Source organism: Mixophyes fleayi, chromosome 3 (genome assembly GCF_038048845.1).
Source record: "Mixophyes fleayi isolate aMixFle1 chromosome 3, aMixFle1.hap1, whole genome shotgun sequence".
NCBI lineage: Eukaryota > Metazoa > Chordata > Amphibia > Anura > Limnodynastidae > Mixophyes > Mixophyes fleayi.
Window position 1 is genome coordinate 3,383,416 of NC_134404.1, and position 24,464 is coordinate 3,407,879.

General features: G+C 42.9%; 2 protein-coding genes across 4 annotated transcripts in view; both read left to right on the top strand.

Moving 5' to 3' along the window:
* LOC142143307 (uncharacterized) overlaps positions 1–9,281 on the top strand; it is a 38,880-nt gene extending 29,599 nt beyond the window's left edge. For 2 of the 3 annotated variants that reach the window (XM_075201032.1, XM_075201033.1), the window contains 2 exons: positions 7,380–7,526; positions 9,094–9,281. In XM_075201032.1, coding sequence (XP_075057133.1) covers positions 7,380–7,526; positions 9,094–9,104 — 158 coding nt within the window. In that variant the 3' untranslated portion in view covers positions 9,105–9,281. The remainder of the gene's footprint in view (positions 1–7,379; positions 7,527–9,093) is intronic. The other variant, XM_075201034.1, reaches the window with a different exon arrangement.
* The window catches only part of LOC142143311 (uncharacterized), a 1,060,202-nt gene that overhangs the window by 102,373 nt on the left and 933,365 nt on the right, over positions 1–24,464 (top strand). The gene's annotated exons all lie outside the window — the stretch shown is intronic.

The following is a 24,464-nucleotide window of genomic DNA, read 5'->3' on the forward strand; positions in this document are numbered from 1 at the left end:
GTGACTGGAATGTGATAGTGATACAATAAAGGCAGTTGGAGAAGTGGAGGTATTACATACCCCGTATACCCCCACTTCCACCACCATGTGAATGTGTGTATATATATATATATATATATATATATATATATATCACAGTTTTGTCTGAGAACACAGCCATGAATATGGAATGCTACCAAAACATCCTCCATGAGCAACTTCTCCCAACCATCCAAGAACAGTTTGGTGAGGACCAATGCCTTTTCCAGCATGATGGAGCACCTTGCCACGAGGCAAAATTGATAACTAAGTTGCTCGGGGATACAAACATCAAAGTTTTGGGTCCATGGCCAAGATCCTCCTCAGACCTTAATCCCATTGAGAACTTGTGGTCCATTCTCAAGAGGTGGGTGGACAAACAAAAACCCACAAATTCAGACAAACTCCAAGCACTGATTAGGCAAGAATGGGCGGCCATCAGTCAGTATGTGGCCCAGAAGTTGATTGACAGCATGCCAGGGTGAATTGCAGAGGTCTTCACAAAGAAGTAAATTTAATGTAGTTGTCAATAAAAGCCTTTGACACTTATGATATCCTTGTAATCATACTCCAGTATACCATAGTAACATCTGACTAAAAGGTCTAAAAACACTGAAGCAGCAAACTTTGTGAAAACCAATACTTGTGTCATTCTCAAAACTTTTGGCCATGACTGTAATATCTATTGGAAGAAATTGTTGCTTATATTGCTCCTCCCTGAGCATTTTATTTTTACCTGGTCTTTGGATAAGACTCCATTCACCGTCAGGCTTAGAAGAGAATTTACCTTTTCAGACCCTGTTGTAGAAGACAGTGGTTTAACAGGCAGTTGCTCTCTCACGTCCAATGAAGAGAACTTGGCAGATGTTGGGTTATTTGGTTATACTGCCCACTCTCAGAAAAAAGAAAAAGGAATTCTCTTATTATGGGGACATATTATTTGCCCCCATAATAATAGAATTTTCTTTTCTTTCTCTGAGAGTGTGTATCAAGTAATTTTCTTGGGGTTGCACCTCTGCTCTGAGCGCTAATAAGATAAGATATTTATGATAAGATAATAGATATGATTACAGAGCAATTTCCACTGTAAAAGTCTATTGGGTATATTTGCTAAACTGCGGGTTTGAAAAAGTGGAGATGTTGCCTATAGCAACCAATCAGATTCTAGTTATCATTTATTTAATACATTCTACAAAATGACAGCTAGAGTCTGATTGGTTGCTATAGGCAACAGCTCCACTTTTTCAAACCCGCAGTTTAGTAAATATACCCCTATGTGTCTACTGATTATTCTGTGCAGGGGTTCAAAACCTTTTGCCCTATAAGATGGTTACACTGCTGCAATTTTACCAAAACCCTCCAACCACCAGTCCAGACACCATCAGTATCACTATTCTTTGTCAGGTCTGACACTAGATCACAATGTCCTGAGGAGTCAATGCTGCATTCCAAAACAATATTGTTATTAAAGATGCTTAGGCTTGGTTCCCCGAGAACCGAACACACCCGAATTTAGCAGATCCGAGTACCGAGCTGAGCCGGCTCGGTACCTTCACGCGCCCTCTGAAATAAAAATGAGGCAAAACGTCATCGTTACATCGTCGGATCTCGCGAGCTTTGGATTTTATAAATACCGCCCTCTATGGCGATCCAGCGACATTTCACAGAGGGACAAAGAAGGGGTAGCACAGTTCTTGGCAGTCTCTAGTGCAGTTGGGCGGCGTCATAGGTAGAATAGAAAGAGGAGGGGTAGCAGTGTTCTTCAAAGTCCCCAGTGACATTCAGGAGAGCTCCATTTCTGAAATACAAATAATAGGACTGGTAAGCTTGGTCTTCTTACTCTGTATGTTACCTATATAACACATTACAATGTGACTGCAAAGAGGAGAGGTCCATTGCTCCATTGCTAATTGTCATTGCAAATTACTTGAAATTAGTGTTATTGAGGTTAATAATAATGTAGAGGGGGAAAACAAGCAACAATATGTGATTTAGTAAAAAAAATAGGGATTTTAGAAAAAAAACGGGAACCAAAAACAAAACAAGCAAGGGCGGTTTTGCCAAAACCAAAACCAAAACACGAAGTTAATCCAGATCCAAAACCAAAACCAGAACACGGGGGTCAGTGAACATCTCTAATTGTTATACTGACTATGTCTGGCTTGGAGATTGGAATAAACTAAAATTATTCCAACCTTCTACATTCCTGAACTTGCTGAAAGTTGCCCATAATCAATCCATATCAGACATAACAAACTCACATCCTACCCTGTCTATCTGGAAGGTTTATTGCTGCCAATATATTCGCTGGTACAAAACCCATCTGGTGACACAATAAGTCTCATATGACATCTTCTGTCTGGCAGCTCCTCTCTGGAATCTTTGTTTCTGAATCTGACCACATTCCTCCTCCTATTATCACATTATAACTGTGCATGCCAGGAGTCTCCTGTATACAATGCTCAGGTATTTCTCCTCTGTCCTGTGTCCCAGCTGTTGCATCTCTCTGATCCACTATCCTGAGGTGTGTTGACATCTCCACTCATCTGTTGTTTATCACTGTCCGTCGGGGCCGGGGGTGTTTGTATTGGATTTGCACTTTCTCTCTGCTGCTTTACCACCGCCGTCTGTCCCTTCTCGTACAAGTCTCCTTCCTTACAGGAAAAAACAGCTTCCTGCAACCCCCGTCCCTTCTGTGGCAGTTGTGCATTATCTGGGAGGTCTTCAGACTCAGGTTCACATGAAGATCTGGACTCTGGCTCCATTTTCTGTCTGTACTTTGTGACCTCTTTATATTCAGCTGCTGGTTTTTATATACTTCTCCAACTGGTCCCAGCTGCTCTAAGACAGAATCAGTGTCGCTTACAACAACTGCAAGGTCTACACTTAATAAATCAGGGGCGGATCCAGACTATTGCTATTCCCCGGGCGATTTTAGGGGGGGGGGATTTAGGCCCCGCCCCCTTTCTAATTTCTAAGGCGGCTGCACAGTATGTGCAGGTCCGCTCGGCAGTGACAGTTTGCTGCCCCGCTGCTCTGATTGTGTTTAAAACACAATCAGAGCAGCCGGGCAGCACACTGTCACTGCTGAACGGACCAGCACAGTGTGCAGCCGCCGGCAGCAAGCCCCTGCTAGGGGGGCGATCGCCCCGATCGCCTCCCCCCCCTGGATCCGCCACTGTAATGAATTGAGTTTACTATAATATAACGCTTCTTTGCTTGGATTTGCAGCATTTATTTTGTAAACACATTCAATCTGCTTTTCTAATGTCAGCTTTGTTTTCTTTTAAGCCTCTATTTTTTTTACAAGTGCAGGGATTGCACCCACTAGGTGCAGCTCAGGTGCACGCTTTGTCCCTTTAAGGCTCTGACTCTGCATTGTTTTATTGCATTTGTTCTTGAGGCTATTGGTAGAACCTGTTCCATTTGTTTGTTGCTAGTTTGACTTTTCGAGCCTTTGTCTTGTTTAGTAACTGCACTTACTATGTGTGTCACATTCTCTTTCTTTCATTCATCTTTTTCCACAATTACAGCACTTGGTCTGGTGATATTCACCATATTATCTGGTTGAGAAATAACTTTAGATTCTGAAATCTCTGGTGTTTGGGCCCGAGGAGTTTTAAAATTGTTCCTCATATGGCCTCTGACAGACTCTACATCTGGCCCAAAACATATCAGAGTGCTGAATAATCCGTAAAGCCAGCAAGAAATAAATCTGCAAAAGAAAAATATTAGTTGATGAGATGAGGACCCCTCACTATGCTTTTAATATTGTCTGATCACCGGATAAAATCACTTAGATACAAGATGGTGCCTCCTACTACTTGATACCAATTCAGATATCTTACATTCTCCAGACATTACTGACTAAATGTCATGTTAAACAAAGTATCTTCAAACAACGAATGTGACAAATCCCCTGTAACTTGCTGTCTATCACCATTGTTACCATATCCGTAAGCTCCTAACAATTGCTCAATTAGCACATTTGTGTTACACCTTGAAATTGAATTACATGTGTTTCTGCTGTAGCTGCCCAGTAAGGATCATCATAATCCCAGTCAATACAACCAGCAGAGTGGTGTGGACGGGTTAGGATTCGGAAACACTAAAGGCCTGAATTGTCTTCAGATGTAAGTCCCGGTGTGTGCCATATCCTGCGTGGAATTACTCTGTACATACTCAGAGATGGACTTTCCACCAGTGAATGCAATGCAAGTCCAAACACAAATAGTACTTCCGACTGCCTGTGATTTAAATGGTGGAACAGGGATGGGAAGGGGCAGATGGACGTAGACAATATACAGCTGAGGCTGAGCGCACGCACATTCATTTGATTGAAGCTCGGGGTATCTCTGAGATACGCTTTGTTTAGCTGCTACAGGGCAGGTGTAAGTACTGACTGACAGTGGTGACTGACACCTATGTATGCCAGAACATGTTTTTGTAAGAGAAATTGTAAATATTTATAAACTTATTTTTAATAACCATTAAGATTTGATAAAGTATGTACATGTGTTCTGGTGGGACTTTATACTGCACATATCCATGTCCGTATTCTGCAGTCTGTTCTGTCTGTCTGTATATGACAAGTACCGTATAACCAGAATACACTTATATTCGTATTGAAATGGAAACGTTCTCTGAGATCCGCTTGTACTTGCAACAGGCGAATGTGCAGAAATCTGCGATAATTAAGGCCCTAAATTTCTTCTGTGGGCAAAGTGTGAGAACATGAGAAATGGAGAATGAGGAAATTATTTCACACTTTAATTTAAAATAAGATAAATAAATGTTTCATTTATACATAACATAAATGAGTAGTTTACACAAAATAACATACTGCAGATAAATAGATACATAAACACAATGATAACTGGCAGGTTAACTTTCTCAGTGTCCACCCTCATAGTCCCACTGTGCAGTCTAATGGCCCCAATGTACAATATAATACCCCATCATCCAGTCTAATAGTCCCACTGAGAGGTCTAATAGCTCCAATGTACAATATAATACCCCATCATCCAGTCTAATAGTCCCACTGAGAGGTCTAATAGCTCCAGTGCATAATGTAATACCCCACCGTCCAGCCTAATAGTCCCACTGTGCAGATTAATAGCTCCAATGTACAATATAATATCCGCAATATCCACCCTAATAATCCCATTGTGCAGTATAATAGCTTTATTGTTCATTATAATGAACCTGTGTCCAGCCTAATAGTCCCACTGTGCTGCCTAATTGCTCTAGTCTACAATAAGATACCCCACTGTGACAGGATGGACCGCCTATGCCACCCTGTCTACTGTTGTTGGGAATCGGCTGGGCTTACTTTGCCACTGTCCTCTTTCTTTATCCTTATTGCACCCTCTAACCGCAGTAGGAGGGGCTTGCGATGCTGCCACCACAGGGCTAATACACCGGCACCTAGAACCGTTTCCTTCTGGGTAACTCTCACTACTAGTGTATCCCTTCATCTGGCACCTGTGCTGGTACCCCTGACCCCTTCCTGTAGATCAGGGGGTCTATGGATGGTTCCCACCTGGCCTATCACACTGGCCAGAGCTGCTGGATAGTAGGAAAAAAAATTTTGGCACTGAAATGCTGAGTCCAACATCAGGACAGCCGGACAACGGATTACATTTTGGTCTAATATGCATTTTACAGGAATTACAGCAGGGAAGATGTTGTCAAGCAGGATCTTGAAGCAAAATGATTTTATGGTTTATTAACACCAGTCTCCTAATAAGGACAGTTCACACTGGTTGAAGGTACCAGTGATCAGAAGGTCAGATGGAACAATAATGATACATTGCATGGTCAAACAGCTGTCCTTTTTATACAGATTCTGACAGAATTCCTGGCAAGGGGTGAGCCAGCACCCTAATCCGTGGCGGCTCCACAAAGACTGAAATATTTAATTCAAAGATTATCATCAGGATGTGAGATGTTCTTAGATTTTAAATGCAATTTATATTTAACAAAATTTACACTAATCTGTGATATCCTCAATCACATAGATCAGAGGTTTCCTTCCACTTTAACCAGGCAGGACACAGGTAACGACTCCCTTCCTGGGCTTTCAGGCTGAAAAGACCTGTTGGCTACAGAGATTAAAAGGTCTAATTAATGTGAGATTACCTGTCTCTAGGCAGTTAAAAAAACAAAACCAAATTTCCTCAACTAGCCCTGTCTCAACAACAAATACATTTCCTTCACACACACCAGTCTATTGCATTAGATGTATATGAAAATAAATATATTTATACCCCCAGTGTCCAGCGCACAGACGTAGCCCTCTTTGCCGCTGTGTGCCGGTTATTAACCAGCACCAAAGTGCCCATACATTAAATATTTACATTTAAATTAATAAATATACTCTTTACTACATCTTTAATCCTTTAGTGCTGAGGTTTAACCCATTCGATGCTGCCCCGGTCACACCCATTAACCAGCCTAATAGTCCTAATTTGATATTTACAATCTATCCCCTAATTCTTTCACTGTCCAGATTAATAGCCCTTATATGCCCCCACTAGGTCATCACTTACAGTACATTTTATATAATGCTGTAACACAAATTGCTGCCTACACTACACTATCATGGGGATATATGTTATGTTAACTTTTATAGAAAACAGAAAATGTAATTTCACTAAAAGATGTATTAGGTGGTGGACAGGGGTCAGCACGGGCACTCTGACCGGTCTACGGCTACACAGCCCCATACGCAGCAAGCTGCGATGCTCTGTGTGTTCTGACACCTTCCTCTCATAGCCAGCATTAACTTTTTCAGCAATTTGTGCTACAATAGTAATGTGGGTTTGGACCAGACAATCTAGCCTTTGCTCCCTACATGCTTCAATGAGCATTGGGCGTTCATGACCCCGTTGCCAGTTGACCGTTTGTCCTTCCTTGGACCACTTTAGGTAGCTACTAACCACTGCATACCGGGAACACCCCACAAGACCTGACGTTTTGTAGATGCTCTGACCCAGTAATCTTGGCATCACCATATGGCCCTTGTCAAAGTCGCTCAGATCCTTACGCTTGTCCATTTTTGCTATTTCCAACATCAACTTCAAGAACTGACTGATCACTTGCTGCCTAATATATCCCACCCCTTCACAGGTTCCATTGTAACAAGATAATCAAAGTTATGCACTTCACTTGTCAGTGGTGTTAATGTTGTGGCTGATCGGTGTATATACACCTTAAGATTAAACATTACTGAAATCTCGAAGGTTCTGGAAAACTCAACATATATCCCTGTTGTATATGTTTTCTTCTGTCTATATATGAGAAATACCCTCTAAATATAACCAATATGCAATGAGAAATATCTTTCTCTGTCTGTCTAGGCAATAAGCCAGGAGAGTGTCAGGTTACCGAAACGTTTGTAGCATGTGAAGAAGACCCTAATCCAGCATGTGACAGTGACTTTGATTGTAATGGGACACAGAAGTGCTGTGACTACGCCTGTCACATGCAATGCAGAGATCCTATTGGTAAGTGGGGTCAGTACGGGGGTAAAAGACATAGAAAGAGTATGAGTTGTACAAATCTGTAATTAATCTACAAAATAATGAACCCACAGTAAACACACACAGTATATTCATGGGGGAAAACTCTGTGTCCCTGTGTATTTTATCATCTCTGTTACATATAAAAGTTTACCAAGCATTAAACATGACCACTGCTTGGCCTTACCAGCCAGACTACAACTGACACTATTATATAGTTACTATCTGAGTTACCTCTGTCCTATGATCAGGGTCTCCCTTGTACCCACACCGAGATTTTATCACATTGACAATGTCATTGTCACCAATCATCTCGTCTTTCCATCGTGCACTGTAATCCATTACATAATAATAAAGATATCCAAACCCTGCCCAAACAGTATGCCTCAGCCGGCTCCCTCATATCCACCTGTCTGTGGGAAACCATAATGAATGTTTGAACTCAGCAATTACTCAGTTTATGTTAATCCTACCTCTGTCTATAGCTTTGTTTTTATCTTTAAGCCAAACCTCCCTGTGGACTATATCTGTCCGCACTAAAATTTCATCAGTCTATTTTTCCTACATCATCACCTCCAGGTAGGGTCAGAATGATTTAGGGAATGGTGGAAATGTGCTTTTCATGATCAGATTGCTTGAATTATATCACCTGACTTCAAACCTATTTTCCTCACCAAAAGTCTATATCTTCTGCTTTGATTTAATACTGTTCCCCATATGGCCTCTGACAAACTCTATATGTGGCCCAAAACATATAACAGTGCCGAATAATCCAAAAAGCCAGCAGCCAATAAATCTGCTAAAGAAAAATATTATATGATGAGATGAGGCCAATTATAAATGCTAAATCATCTAGATTCACCCCTCACTGTGCTTTTAATATTGTCTGATCACCTGATAAAATGACTCTGTTACTTTTGAAACCAGATGGTGCTTCCTATTACTTGATACATTGTAATGAAACCCTTCTCCGTGATAAAACTACCATATGTAATGAGAATAGTCCTGGTGTTCCTGTAGTTTCATGACACATTATATATATATATATATATATATATATATATATATATATATATATATATATATAAAATGATATATATATATGACATATAGATATATATCTTAATAAGTTTAATTAAAGGGGTAATCCATCTGGTCTGCAATCACAGAAATGGTCATGCAGAGTATTTTCTATGTATACCCACAGCACGGATAATTTAGATATACTGTACACATACAATATCCTCATCATTTTCTCATTTTCTGTCTGTGTGTGTGAGTGTGTGTCTATAGTAGGGAATTTAGACTGTGAGCTCCAATGGGGCAGGGACTGATGTGAATGAGTTCTCTGTACAGCGCTGCGGAATTAGTGGCGCTATATAAATAAATGATGATGATGATGATGATTTAATTAGCTCTTATGACAATAAACAAGTTATAGTAATATATTATTGCTGTGATAGGAGATACAGTAAATGAGATATACATGTATTGATGTCCTTGATGATTCTACAGATACTGTCTAACCCTGTACATTCAATGTCTCTCATAGACACAGCTTGATGATCTATCAGCACAGAACACAGGAGGCCACATAATTAATCCTCTACGGCCGAGAGAGCTTCTACACATCACCCAGCAGCCGCTGCTTATGTACCTTGTACACAGCAATAAACAGAGCAATTTAATGCATACAGCTGTTACTTTGTGTTTTTCTTATTAAACAAGTTACTGATTCAAGACTTTTGAATAAATGGATTTCCTATTAGAGTCATAACATTACTTATTAAACCTCTTTGTTTAGGAATCAGATGAGTGATATAAATGTAAATATGGCTATAATAATTGATTACTCTGGACCTTATATTATATAGAAGATCATCTCAGATCACGGCCAGAGACCTGTACATCTCATGTTCCCCCAGCAACTAGATACTATCGTCATATAGAAGTTATCTCCAATCATGAACAGTCACAGGTACATCCACCTCATAGATTAGAACATTAGCTCTGTAGGACAAAAGAAGTCAGCACATAATAGATATCCTGCAGTATCTAATAAGAAGAGTGATGTTTATTCCTCAAATGTAGCTCTTTAAATAGCTTGTACATATCACTATGAGGTAGAGATGATACACCCAGGTGGCATACAAGAATGTGCAAACCTTACATGGGGCTCAAATGCCTTTTTATACAATGTTTACACAAGATTGTCAGGGCATAATCCATCTCCCGGCCCCTTAACCAGTCACATATCTTGCCTGTGAGTCAGCCTGGACTTTTGTATTGCTCTTAAAGGTGATGAAGGCTGGCAAAAAGCAGTTATAAGCACTAGGCTATGAGGGAATTGCAATAGTTAATGCGGGAGATGATGAGTGCATGAATTAAGGTTTTTGCAATGTCATGTGCAAGATATGTGCATATTCTGGAAAAGGTTTTTAGATGTATGTAACATGATTTAGATATAGAATCGATGTGGGGAACAAAGGATAATTGAGTCAAGGATCACACCTAGACAGCGAGCTTATGGGGTGGGATTCATGGTTATGCTATCAACAGAAATAGAAATGTCAGGTAGGTAACTTCTGTTGGTGGGTGTGAATATTATTATCTCTGTTTTTGAAAGATTGAGTTTGAGTTAGTGAGAGGACATCCACGATGAAAAGATCAGAAAGACAGTAATGCGGGACAACAATGATGGCTAGAGATCAAGAGAGGATAGATAAAATTGTGTGTCATACGCATAGAGATGATACTGAAATCCAAATGGAGAATATTAGTTTTCCTAGAGAAGTGGTATAGATAGAGAACAGCAGAGGACCTATTACTAAACCTTGTGGTCTCCAACTGATAAAGGAAGCAGAGCAGAGGTGGATCCAAAGAAAGTAAAACTGACAAAGCGATTAGAAAAGTAGGATGAGAACCAATATAGGACAGTGTCTTGAAGACCTAGGGATTGTAACATTTCTATGAGAAGAGAGTGATCAACAGAGTTGAATGCAGCAGAGAGATCCAGGAGAAATAGAAGAGAGTAATGGCCTTTGGTTTTAGCCATGATGAAATCACTGACGACCTTAGTCAATGCAGTCTCTGTGGACTGGTGAGACTGACCTGACTGAAGAGGATCCAATAGGTTGTTTGTATAAAGGAAGCGTGTGAGGTGAATGTAGGCAAGTCTCTGTAGAAGTTTAGAGGGGCATGGGAGCTGGGAGATGGGATGGTAATTGGAGATAGAGTTTGGGACAGAATTTGGCTTTTCAGAATAGGAGTAATCACTGCGTGCTTGTAAAATGACAGGAAGATACCAGTAGAGAGAGAGAGATTACAGATTTTAGTTTATATAGAATGAGAACAAAAGACAGGGATCTACCAATTTGTGAGTGTATAGGATCAAGAGGACAGGAGGTAGAGTAGGAAGTGTTATGCATGTTTTGTCGCTATCCAATAACGATTGTCGAATCTCGATTTGTGTTTCCAAAGCACAAAGTAATTTATTATCCAAAAGTAGCAGAATAATTCAAGCGAAATAAAAACAAGTACAGCCGTTACTTATCGCAGGCGCCCTGGTTCCAGTGAACAGTCATTCAGGTCTGAAGGCTGTGGTCAAAGAAGACTGGTCACTAGCTCCAGAGCCCCTGCTTATATGCAGTCAGTGAATACCTGGGGAGGAAGGTAAGTGCACTACCTACCCTTCCCAGTTGTGTGAGCAGATATCAGCTTCCTAGTTCTGTTTAGGACTTTTTATTTCAGCATACTTCTTTCTTTTGGAGTTGCTACAAAGTCTGTGGCAGACCATATCATCATTTTGTTCCTTATAGCCCATGATTATCTGGGACGGACTTTCTGGAATTGAGAACCCTACCATATCATGGTCATATTCATGTGGTTTATATGTGTTTCTCTTTGTATCTGAGATTTATGTTTATTTCATTAATCAAAACCCCTTTTTTATTGTATTATTCCTGTGTGTTTTTTTTCATAGGTTATCCAATTCTGTTCTCAGACACATAAATGCCTTATTAGCACCAAAATTTCTCTATTTTTTTGTTCTACTATATTCTATTCTATACTTCTCTGTTTACATACAAATACATATTTGAAATTCCTGCAAGGTGGTAATTTAATATAGTCAATTTGTATTACCTGAAAAGGTCGGTCTGTAGGAGGGATATGGGATGGCTCAGTTGGTATAGTTTTCCAGACATTTTTCCTCAAACAAGTAAGACATGACATTGCCTTCTTACCAGCCTGATAGGAAAAGCCGGAGCACACCAGTATGCTCTCACCAGTTTACACATACCTTCTTTACCCAGGTGAGTCAGACCGTGTGCTGCCTCAGCCAGGCTTGGGTAATATGTTCTGGGAGCCACAGGCCTATGTTGTCCATCTCTCCAGAGTCCTGAGGACTCTTGACCACATCCCTTCGCCTTCCAGACTGCCTTTTCCTGTAAGGAACGCAAATCTTGCATTTTAATTAATTTCTGCGTGTCTAATGTCTGAAAAACCATCATAGTCTCGGTCGATACAGTCATAGGTTGCCCTGCTGCCCATTTAGCAGCTTTGTCCGCCCTGTTATTGCCCAATGACACCGGGGCTTCTTTAGAGGTATGGGCTTTACACATTATGACGGCTACTGTCTTGGGTAACTGTAGTTCTGTCAAAAGTCCTTTTATGTGTTGTGAGTATGCCAATGGCGTGCCTGCTGTATTCGTACAGTTTTTAAGACGCCAAAGGGCCCAAAAATCATGCACTACCCCGAAGGCGTACCTAGAGTCAGTATATATATTAGCTGACTTACCCTTTGCCAACTCACATGCTCTCCTTAATGCTACTAGTTCAGCCACTTGAACTGAGTGAGGTGGGCCAAGGGGTCCAGCTTCTACAATGTCCTGATCGTCTACAACAGCATAGCCAGTACATAGTTCTCCCGTCTCTGTCTGTCTATGACAACTCCCGTCTGTATAAAATATAAAATCTATATTTTCTAAAGGGGTGTCACGTATGTCGGGCCTTGCAGTAATGGTCTGGTTCAGATATTCTATGCAATCATGCGTATCAGTATTCTTGCAAAACTCATCACCAAGCAAGGTCTCCTCACCTTCCCTCCTTTGTGTCTCTCAAGACACATATGGAAGGTATGTAGCTGGATTTAAGGTGCTACATCGTTTGATGGTGATGTTGGAGGGTGCCATCAGAGGTAGTTCCCACTTTGTGAATCTAGCTGAAGAAACATGTCTGGTTTGAGCTGAATTCAAGAGAACTGATACTGCATGGGGTGTATAGACAGTTGAATCATGTCCTAATACTATGTCCTCGCTCTTACATATCAGAAGAGCAGTCGCTGCTACACTTCTGAGACATGTTGGGAGTGTCACGGTTGTCTTATGGGAAATTGATCCCTATGCTCTGCTGGACATGGCTTAGCCCACCCATAGTTGCGGAGTCTAACAGGCAGGTGGATTTCACCAGGAACCACCGCAAGGAGGTATGGATTTAGCGGCAACAAACCTGCAGGTCGCGGTCCTGTGAGTGGGTGAACAGCAGAACGGTGTGTAGGAGCCAGGTAACACGGGTAGAAACAAATGAGGCACAAGTAGAATAGATGTCCTGTGGTATACCAGTGAAGAGCAGAGGCTGTCACAATCATGTATCCAATGGTGAATGGTAGAGATACTGGAACAGCGGGAGTACAGCACTGGAGTATGCTGAGCACACACGGGAAAGCAGAGGTAGCTGAGGGAGAACAGCCTATGAATCACCAAGGCAGTTGCGGCTCCCAGTGAAAGCGGTTAGAGAACTGGAGCTGTCACGATGAATTACATCAGAGATGGTAGAGAAGTACTAGAGCAGCAATAGTTCAGTACAGCAGGAGACTGAGAGTAAACTGACGTGGTTAAGGTAACTCGTAGTAACAGCCGATGAGTCACAGTAGTAGTAGTAGTGGCTCTGACTGGTGGCAGTGAGAGAACTGGAGCTGTCACGATGAAGTACAGTTGAGATGGCAGTAGCAGTGCTGGAGCAGCGATAGTTCAACACAGCTGGAGACTTGAGAGCAGACTGAAGTAGTGGGGGTAACTCGTAGTAACAGCTGATGAGTCACAATAGTAGCAGCGGCTTTGAGTGGTAGTGATGAGAGAACTGAAGCTGCCGCGATGAAGTACACTGGAGAAGGTAATAGAGGTACTGGAGCAGTAATAGTTTAACACGGCCAGAGACTGAGAGCAGACTGGAGTAGCAGAGGTAACCCGTGGTAACAGCTGATGAGTCACAGGTGTAGTAGCGGCTCTGTGTGGTAGCAATGAGAGAACTGAAGTTGTCGCGATGATGTACACTGGAGATGGCTGTAGCAATGCTGGAGCAGCAATAGTTCAACACGGCCAGAGACTGAGAGCAAACTGAAGTAATGGAGGTAACCCGTAATAACAGCTGATAAGTCACAGATGTAGTAACAGTATTGAGCGGTAGCGATGAGAGAACTGAAGCTGCCACGATGAAGTACACTGGAGATGGTAGTAGCAGTGCTGGAGCTGCAAAAGTTCAACACAGCAGGAGACTGAGAGCAGGCTGGAGTACAGGCAAACCACGAGGAGAACATGAACCAGAACCACAGGCTACAGGAAGTGAGCTTGAAGAACAGGCATCAGACAGGTGAATCCAGGACGTTTAAATAGTGCTCCAGAAGAGCTTAGCCAATGAAAAAGAGGGAGGAGGTCCTGAAGTGCAATAGGCTGCACCTGCACAGATCTGAATATAGCTGAATGAATGAATGAAGTTAGTCTGATGCTGGAACATGGCAGTTTCCAGATAAATGAAATGCGGGTAACGGGACAGGTACTACTTGCGGGACCGAAGTGTTACAGGGAGTGATCTTGCCACAGTGTCCAATTGTGCACTGTAGTATGCTACCGGTCTGTTAGCATCACCATGTTTCTGTGTGAGGACACCTGCTGCACAACCATCAGCTTCCGTACAGTATAGCTCAAAGGGCTTTCGTAATCAGGTATTCCTAATGCAGGTGCTCTAGTCAGACTATCTTTAAGGTTAAAGAACACTCGCTCTGATTCCTCTGTGTGTACGACACATTCTGGTTTTGAGGAAGAGACTAGCTCCTGCAATGGTAATGCCAGAATAGAAAAACCTGGGATCCAGGATCTACAGTATCCACACATCCCCAAGAAGGTACGAATCTGCTTCTGGCACTGCGGCAGAGTCATGTGTTGTATGGCCTCAATTCTATCCGTCGTCAAGTGTCTTAGCCCCTGGGTGAGACAGTGTCCCAGGTATTTAACCTTAGTCTGACATGGCTGTAACTTGTTCTTTGCAACCTTGTGCCCTGTTTGCGAGAGATGGAGTAACAACAATTTAGTATTATGTAAACATGACATAAAAGAATCAGAGCACAACAACAAATTGTCCACATATTGAATCAGAACAGACCAGGCACGGGCTGGCAGAGTTCAGCCCGTGGGGCGGCCAGGCGGCCGCATCACATGACATGCGATGCAGTCACGTCCAATGACGCGGCCGCATCGCGTGTCATGTGATGCGGTCGCCTGTGCGCTGACGCGGCTGCATCCCGTGTCATGGGATGCGGTTGCGCTAAAAATCAGCCGAAATTGCCTCCGGGGGGGGGGGGGGCGGCCAGCCGGCCCTAACAGCAGTGAGAATGAGCTACCTGGGGGACCGATGCTCCCCTGTTCCCCGGGCAAGCCCGCCCCTGGAACAGACCCATTGCTTGGTTGAAAGGATTGTAAACAGTCATGTAGGGCTTGGGAGAAAATACTGGAGCTGTCAATGAACCCCTTGAGCAGTCTAGTCCATTATTGTATTGCACCCCCCTATAGGAGAATGCAAAGAGGTATTGGCAGTCAGGGTGAAGAGGGACCGAGAAGAAGGCAGAACAAAGGTCAATAACAGTAAAGTGACTAGCAGGCGGTGGAATCTGCATGAGGATGACAGCTGGATTGGGCACTACGAGGAATTGGCTCTCAACAACTTTATTAATTCCCCTTAAGTCCTGGACTAATCTAATCTCCCCATTCTTCTTCACAGGGAAAATGGGATTTGCTGTGCTGGATGTACAAATTAAAATCCCTTGTTGCAACAGCCTCTCACTAACAGGATACACCCCTAATTCCACCTCTGGTTTTAATGCATACTGTGGGATTTTTGGAGCTATCCTACCACTTTTAGATTTACCATTACAGGAGCTACATTTGCCATCAATCCAGTGTCCTGTCCATCTTTGATTCATAGTGAACCCAGTATTTCCAGCAACATTCCATTTACCTGAGATGGACTTTGTTCTATAACGGTAGAGTGTAACATTAACCTTTGTGGGGTGTCTAATATATCCTGTACCTCATGTACTCTGGTATATCTAGGAATACACCATCAGGGGTACAGTATATGACACATCCCATTTTGCATAACAAGTCCCTTCTCAGCAAGTTAGTAGGAGCCGCTGCAGCCAAGAGAAATGAATGCTTGGTATGCAGAGGCCAGATAGTAACTTCTGTGGGTTTAGTTAAAGGGTAATGTAACACTCTCCCCGTTACCCCATAGCTCGAATAGTTTTACTGGTCACCTGTAGATTAAAAGGAGAAGTTATCACTGATCTGGCCGCCCCTGTATCTACAAGAAAAGTTTGTTTCTTTCCAGCTATGTCAACTATCATTGTTGGTTCTTTTACTCAGACTCTCAGTTAACCTCACTGGCTGTAGACTACAGGTATGACCTGACCCCCTACACAGGGCCGGATTAAGGGAATGGAGGCCCCTGGGCTAAGGGGGCCTCCATTCCCCCGTGAGGCCCCCCCTTGATCTGAGCTGCCTGCGCCCCCACCCCCCCGGCACTTACCTCCTTCCCCGGCGCGCTGTATGCTCTTTACTGAGGAGATCTTGTGAGAGTGAGACTCACGAGATCTCCTCAGGAGACAACAGCGCGCCGGAGAAGGACCGCAGTGAAAGTGCTCAGCAGCGACCGATCAATACTGCTGCTGAGCACTTTCAAGGGCCCCCTGGATGCCATTGGCCCCTGGGCTGTAACCCAGTTAGCCCTATGGTTAATTAGGCCCTGCCCCTACCTCTGACTATCACTTTCCCGTGCAATATTTTCTGCTATAACATGCGCGGGTAGCTGTGTGTTGTCTTGCCTATGTGTGTTTCTCCTTGGTGGGTATCTATGTGTCCCACCCCTATGTGTATTGTGTCTTTCCTTTTTACAATTTTTCAAGAGATGTCCTTCTTCATTACAGTTGTAACACTTGACTACTCTATGTTTCTTGTTATGTGGGTTGTATGCTGGTGGTCGTGTATGCATTCCCTCTAGAGCTTGTATACTCACCATCATCAACCTATCACTCTTCTTTTCCTTATTTCTAAAAATATTTTTGTCATGCTCCACAGCAGACTCCCTAAGGGAATCTACTGTGATGCCTCTCCAATTAGGTAATGTGGTTTGTACTCTGGCCTTTAGATTTTCCTTTAGACCATCCATACGTACTATTACAGCCACCTCCCTATGATGTGGATTTTCCCTTATATCTGTTATCCCAGTAAACTGTGTCATAGATGTAAGAGCTCTAGCAAAGTAGTCCGCTGCAGTTTCACTATCTTTTTGTTTTATGGTGAAAATCTTACTCCAATTTACTACTACTGGAAAATGGATGGCTAAATGTGAGACAATTTGCTGAATATTTTCTTGATTATCCTCATCTGATAAGGTTTTGTCTTCCTCCAGCAAGCAATCTTTAATAAATTTTTGTATGTTAGTATTGGGAGGAAGGCATGCCCTCAACACTACCAGCCAATCCTTATTGGTTGGTTCGTGGGCATTACATGTTCAGTTTATTAAAACTGGCAGCATCTGGTAAAATCAATTACCAGCCTTGCTAACATAATTCCTCCAAACTGCTCTCCCAAGTCACAATCACGGCCTTACCGTGCGGTCAGATCGCACTGCTTAAAGATACTAATTATCAGTAAATGTTGCGATTACTATTTGGCGCGCTTTGCGAAAACCTCCTTTGCTTTCGCCCTCGGTATACCTGCCTAATATACCATTTATCAGTTGGGCACCTGCCTCATCAGACAGCAACTGACACTCTATTAAACAATAGATCAAAACCTTAGTGTATTTAAGTCAGAAAATCACACAACATACACCTTTTCTGCGCAGAAAATCAACTTCCCAACAATAGTAATAATGCTTCAGAGGCTTTAACAAGTGATTATACTATGCATGTATAACAAACTATTAAAACGATTGTTTAAACACGTGGCAAATCTAGCGGAAGGTCACATACGCTAAGCAGCAAGCACACATACACTAAGCAATGCAATACATTTAAAACGCAAAAATTACAATAAAAATAAACAGTTTTCTCTATTGTCCCAAGATTCAAGTTAGCGGTCCTTAGATAATGCAAAAACGGACATTCGGTTTCACATCTAGAGATGGTCACTGACCCCCGTGTTTTGGTTTTGGTTTTGGTTTTGGATCTGGATTACCTTCGTGTTTTGGTTTTGGTTTTGGTTTTGCAAAACCGCCCTTGCGTGTTTTGGTTTTGGTTTTGATTTTGTTTTGCTATTTTTTAAAAAAATATTTTTTTTGGTCTAAAATAACCTAATTTAGTGCTCCACCAGTCTCTTAGATAAATGAGGTATTTCTAAAGTTAATAAATTATGAAAAAAACAGTTTAATCCCTAGTAGGCCGTCCTTAATTTGAACACTTGTCTGCAAATTATACAGACAAACCTGGTTGTCTACCTCCTCCATCTTTGATTATTGGCAATGTAGCCATCATCTTTGGGTGTATATTACACCCTCCACTTGTAGTTGAATATAAAAAAAGCAGCCTGCAAAGACTGTGGAATTAGAAAGTAAAATTAAATGGACCACGGTTGTTTGGTGGCTATCTATGCCCCCCTCGCCCTCCACTTGTAGTTGAATATAAAAAAGCAGCCTGCACAGACTGTGGAATTAGAAAGTAAAATTAAATGGACCACGGTAGTTTGGTGGCTATCTATGCCCCCCCCCCTCCCCACCCTCCACTTGTAGTTGAATATAAAAAAAGCAGCCTGCATAGACTATTGAACTAGAAATTTGAATATACAAAGAAATGGACAAAGGCAGTTTGGTATCAGTCCTAATCAGACCCCCCCCCCCCACCCACTTGTAGTAAAATAGAAAAAAAAGCAACCTGCATAGACTGTAGAAGTAGAAATTCGAATATACAAAGAAATGGACCACGGTAGTTTGGTATCTGTCTGTATCAGACCCCCTCTCCACTAGGAGTAAAATAGTAAACTATTCAGCCGTTATAGAGTTTAGAATATTAAATAGAAATTGAGAAAGGCATTTTGGTATCTGTCTGCATCATAATCATCAACATCATTGTTAGCGCCCTTGTCGCCTACACAAATCTCCGCCTCATCCTCTTCTAATTCAAAAGTGGCATCCTCAAATGGTGTATCACCGACTACACTCGGGCTGTTAAGGCACACATCAGCAGAACTGCTGAAAGGAACCTTTTTTATGGGTACACTGTCACTAACAGAATGCTCACGATTAGACATACCACTGGTGGATGGACTCTCCCCAGGGATTGGTGTCATTTCTGATTCAGAGCATACATTATCCTCTAATGCCTTACTGTTTTCTTGCAGCTCGGCTTTCATGCGTAACAGTAGTTGTGCACCACTTGTAGGCTCGATAACATTTTTTGATCTGCCACTAAAAGACAAAGGTGAAGGCCTCATTCTCTCTCTGCCACTGCGTGTGTACAATGGCATGTTGGCAATTTTTTTTTTATCGGCAGAAAACTTTTCCTCAGTTACACTTCCTTTGCGCTTCAACACGGTAAAAATTTTTTGCTGTGTGTTTTTTTGACTGATTTCAAAAGACTGTGTAGCTTGACATCGCCTTTTCCAGATGACGTACTAGGAACACTACCATCAGGACTGGTGACAGAACCTGGTTGCTGATTCTGCTCATATGTGGACTGCTTAGAATCCATTATGAGCCCAACGCACTTGTGGTGCAACAAATTGTTTTAGATACTGCTGACAAATATGACTTTTAACAGCCAGAAATATTAATGCAAAAGAATGGGGGACACCCCAAAAGCACTTTGGAGTGCTACAAATTATTTTTTCAATCTGCTGACAGATAGCACTTTTGACAGCCAGAAATATTAATGCAAAATAATGGGGGACACCCAAAAAGCACTTGGGAGTGCTAAAAATTATTTGGTATATACTGCTGACAAATAGGACTTTTGACAGCCAGAAATATTTATGCACAATTATGGGGGACACCCCAAAAGCACTGGAGAGTGCTAAAAATTATTTGGTAGATACTGCTGACAAATATGACTTTTGACAGCCAGAAATATTTATGCACAATTATGGGGGACACCCCAAAAGCACTGGGAAGTGCTAAAAATTATTTGGTAGATAGTAATTTTGTGAGCCAGAAATATTTGAGTGCCAAATAATTGTTATCCTCCTCTCTTCTCTAGCGATTTTTGTTAGCACAATTTGAATCAGAATATTGTATTCTCTGTCCCTGCTGTAATCAGCCTGTGACTACACCCTGCTCTCTCCTTCTGTCAAATGGCGATGGATTGCTGTGGAGGTGTGTATTTATTAGGGATGAGCGCACTCGGATTTATGAAATCCGAGCCCACCCGAACGTTGCCGATCCGAGTCGGATCCGAGACAGATCCGGGTATTGGCGCCAAATTCAAATGTGAAACTGAGGCTCTGACTCATAATCCCGTTGTCGGATCTCGCGATACTCGGATCCTATAAATTCCCCGCTAGTCGCCGCCATCTTCACTCGGGCATTGATCAGGGTAGAGGGAGGGTGTGTTAGGTGGTCCTCTGTCCTGGTAGATCTCGTGCTGTGCTGTTTAGTTCTGTGCTGTGCTGTTTAGTTCTGAGCTGTGCTGTGCTGTGCTGTGCTGTGTTCTGCAGTATCAGTCCAGTGGTGCTGTGTCCTGTGCTCTGTGCTTCTAAGGGCATAGTTATTTCCCCAATATTCCCCTGTGTTTAAAAAAATAAAAAAAAGTTTTTTTAAAAAATACCAAAAACTACTTTAATTTTTTTTAATTACCACAAAATTTGCACAACCAATCCTGCAGTATAAGCCCATTGGTACTGCAATATTACCAAGTTCACACATTCAGCAGTAAAAGTCCAGTGGTACTGCAATATTACAAAGTTTACACATTCTGCAGTATCAGTCCAGTGGTGCTGTGTCCTGTGCTCTGTCCTGCTGAGTTCCGTAGTGCTGCTGGGTCCTGTGCCGTGTCCTGTTCAGTCCAGTGGTGCTGTGTCCTGTGCTCTGTGCTTCTAAGGGCATAGTTATTTCCCCATTATTCCCAAGTTTTTAAAAAAGAAAAAAAAAGTAAAAAAAAATAAAAAATTTAAAAAAGAAAAAAAATATATAATAATTATAACCAAATTTGCAAAACCAATCCAGCAGTATAAGTCCATTGGTACTGCAATATTACAAAGTTCACACATTCTGCAGTATCAGTCCAGTGGTGCTGTGTCCTGTGCTCTGTCCTGCTGAGGTCCGTAGTGCTGCTGGGTCCTGTGCCGTGTCCTGTTCAGTCCAGTGGTGCTGTGTCCTGTGCTCTGTGCTTCTAAGGGCATAGTTATTTCCCCATTATTCCCAAGTTTTTAAAAAATAAAAAAAAAGTAAAAAAAAATAAAAAATTTAAAAAAAATAAAATATATAATAATTATAACCAAATTTGCAAAACCAATCCAGCAGTATAAGTCCATTGGTACTGCAATATTACCAAGTTCACACATTCTGCAGTATCTTGTGCTACAAATAATGGAGACCAAAAATTTGGAGGATAAAGTAGGGAAAGATCAAGACCCACTTCCTCCTAATGCTGAAGCTGCTGCCACTAGTCATGACATAGACGATGAAATGCCATCAACGTCGTCTTCCAAGCCCGATGCCCAATCTCGTAGTACCGGGCATGTAAAATCCAAAAAGCCCAAGTTAAGAAAAAGTAGCAAAAAGAGAAACTTAAAATCATCTGAGGAGAAACGTAAAGTTGCCAATATGCCATTTACGACACGGAGTGGCAAGGAACGGCTTAGGCCCTGGCCCGTGTTCATGACTAGTGGTTCAGCTTCACCCACGGATCTTATCCCTCCTCCTCCTCCCCCCCCCTCCAAAAAATTGAAGAGAGTTATGCTGTCAGCAACAAAACAGCAAACAACTCTGCCTTCTAAAGAGAAATTATCACAAATCCACAAGGCGAGTCCAAGGATGTTGGTGGTTGTCAAGCCTGACCTTCCCATCACTGTACGGGAAGAGGTGGCTCGGGAGGAGGCTATTGATGATGTAGCTGGCGCTGTGGAGGAACTTGATGATGAGGATGGTGATGTGGTTATTGTAAATGAGGCATCAGGGGGGGAAACAGCTGATGTCCATGGGATGAAAAAGCCCATCGTCATGCCTGGTCAGAAGACCAAAAAATGCACCTCTTCGGTCTGGAGTTATTTTTATCCAAATCCAGACAACCAATGTATGGCCATATGTAGCTTATGTAAAGCTCAAATAAGCAGGGGTAAGGATCTTGCCCACCTAGGAACATCCTCCCTTATACGTCACCTGAATAACCTTCATAGTTCAGTGGTTAGTTCAGGAACTGGGGCTAGGACCCTCATCGGTACAGGGACACCTAAATCCCGTGGTCCAGTTGGATACACACCAGCAACACCCTCCTCGTCAACTTCCTCCACAATCTCCATCAGATTCAGTCCTGCAGCCCAAGTCAGCAGCCAGACTGAGTCCTCCTCAATACGGGATTCATCCGAGGAATCCTGCAGCGGTACGCCTACTACTGCCACTGCTGCTGTTGCTGCTGTTAGTCGGTCATCTTCCCAGAGGGGAAGTCGTAAGACCGCTAAGTCTTTCACAAAACAATTGACCGTCCAACAGTCGTTTGCCATGACCACAAAATACGATAGTAGTCACCCTATTGCAAAGCGTATAACTGCGGCTGTAACTGCAATGTTGGTGTTAGACGTGCGCCCGGTGTCCGCCATCAGTGGAGTGGGATTTAGAGGGTTGATGGAGGTATTGTGTCCCCGGTACCAAATCCCCTCGAGATTCCACTTCACTAGGCAGGCGATACCAAAAATGTACAGAGAAGTACGATCAAGTGTCCTCAGTGCTCTTAAAAATGCGGTTGTACCCACTGTCCACTTAACCACGGACATGTGGACAAGTGGTTCTGGGCAAACGAAGGACTATATGACTGTGACAGCCCACTGGGTAGATGCATCCCCTTCCGCAGCAACAGCAACAGCTGCATCAGTAGCAGCATCTACAAAATGGCTGCTCATGCAAAGGCAGGCAACATTGTGTATTACAGGCTTTAATAAGAGGCACAACGCTGACAACATATTAGAGAAAATGAGGGAAATTATCTCCCAGTGGCTTACCCCACTTAGACTCTCATGGGGATTTGTGGTGTCAGACAATGCCAGTAACATTGTGCGGGCATTAAATATGGGCAATTTCCAGCACGTCCCATGTTTTGCCCACACCATTAATTTGGTGGTGCAGCATTACCTCAAGAGTGACAGGGGTGTGCAGGAGATGCTTGCGGTGGCGCGCAAAATTGCTGGACACTTTCGGCATTCAGCCAGTGCCTACCGCAGACTAGAGGCACATCAAAAAAGCATGAACCTGCCCTGCCATCACCTCAAACAAGAGGTTGTGACGCGCTGGAACTCCACCCTCTATATGCTGCAGAGGATGGAGGAGCAGCAAAAGGCCATTCAGGCCTACACAGCCACCTACGACATAGGCAAAGGAGTGGGGATGCGCCTCAGTCAAGCGCAGTGGAGACTGATTTCCGTGTTGTGCAAGGTTCTGCAGCCATTTGAACTTGCCACACGAGAAGTCAGTTCCGACACTGCCAGCTTGAGTCAGGTCATTCCCCTGATCAGGCTGTTGCAGAAGCAGCTGGAGAAAGTGAGGGAGGAGCTGGTAAGCCATTGCGATTACACCAAGCATGTAGCTCTTGTGGATGTAGCCCTTCGTACGCTTTGCCAGGATCCGAGGGTGGTCACTCTTTTAAAGTCAGAGGAATACATTCTGGCCACCGTGCTCGATCCTCGGTTTAAAGCGTATGTTGTGTCTCTGTTTCCGGCGGACACAAGTCTACAGCGGTGCAAAGACCTGCTGGTCAGGAGATTGTCCTCTGAAGAGGACCGTGACATGTCAACAGCTCCACCCTCATTTTCTTCCACATCTATGACTGCGAGGAAAAAGCTCAGTTTTCCCAAAAGAGGCACTGGCGGGGATGCTGATAACATCTGGTCCGGACTGAAGGACCTGCCAACCATTGCAGACATGTCTACTCTCGCTGCATTGGATGCTGTCACAATAGAAAAAATTGTGGATGATTACTTTGCTGACACCATCCAAGTAGACATGTCAGACAGTCCATATTGTTACTGGCAGGAAAAAAAGGCAGTTTGGAAGCCCCTGTACAAACTGGCTCTATTTTACCTGAGTTGTCCCCCCTCCAGTGTGTACTCGGAAAGAGTTTTTAGTGCAGCGGGGAACCTGGTCAGTGAGCGGCGAAGGAGGTTGCTTCCTCAGAACGTTGAAAAAATGATGTTTATAAAAATGAATAATCAATTCCTCAATGAAGTACAGCACTGCCCTCCAGATACTACAGAGGGACCTGTGGTTGTGGAGTCCAGCGGGGACGAATTGATAATGTGTGATGAGGAGGAAGTACACACTGTAGGGGGAGAGGAATCAGAGGTTGAGGATGAGGACGACATCTTGCCTCAGTAGAGCCTGTTTAGTCTGTACAGGGAGAGATGAATAGCTTTTTTGGTGTGGGGGCCCAAACAAACCAATCATTTCAGC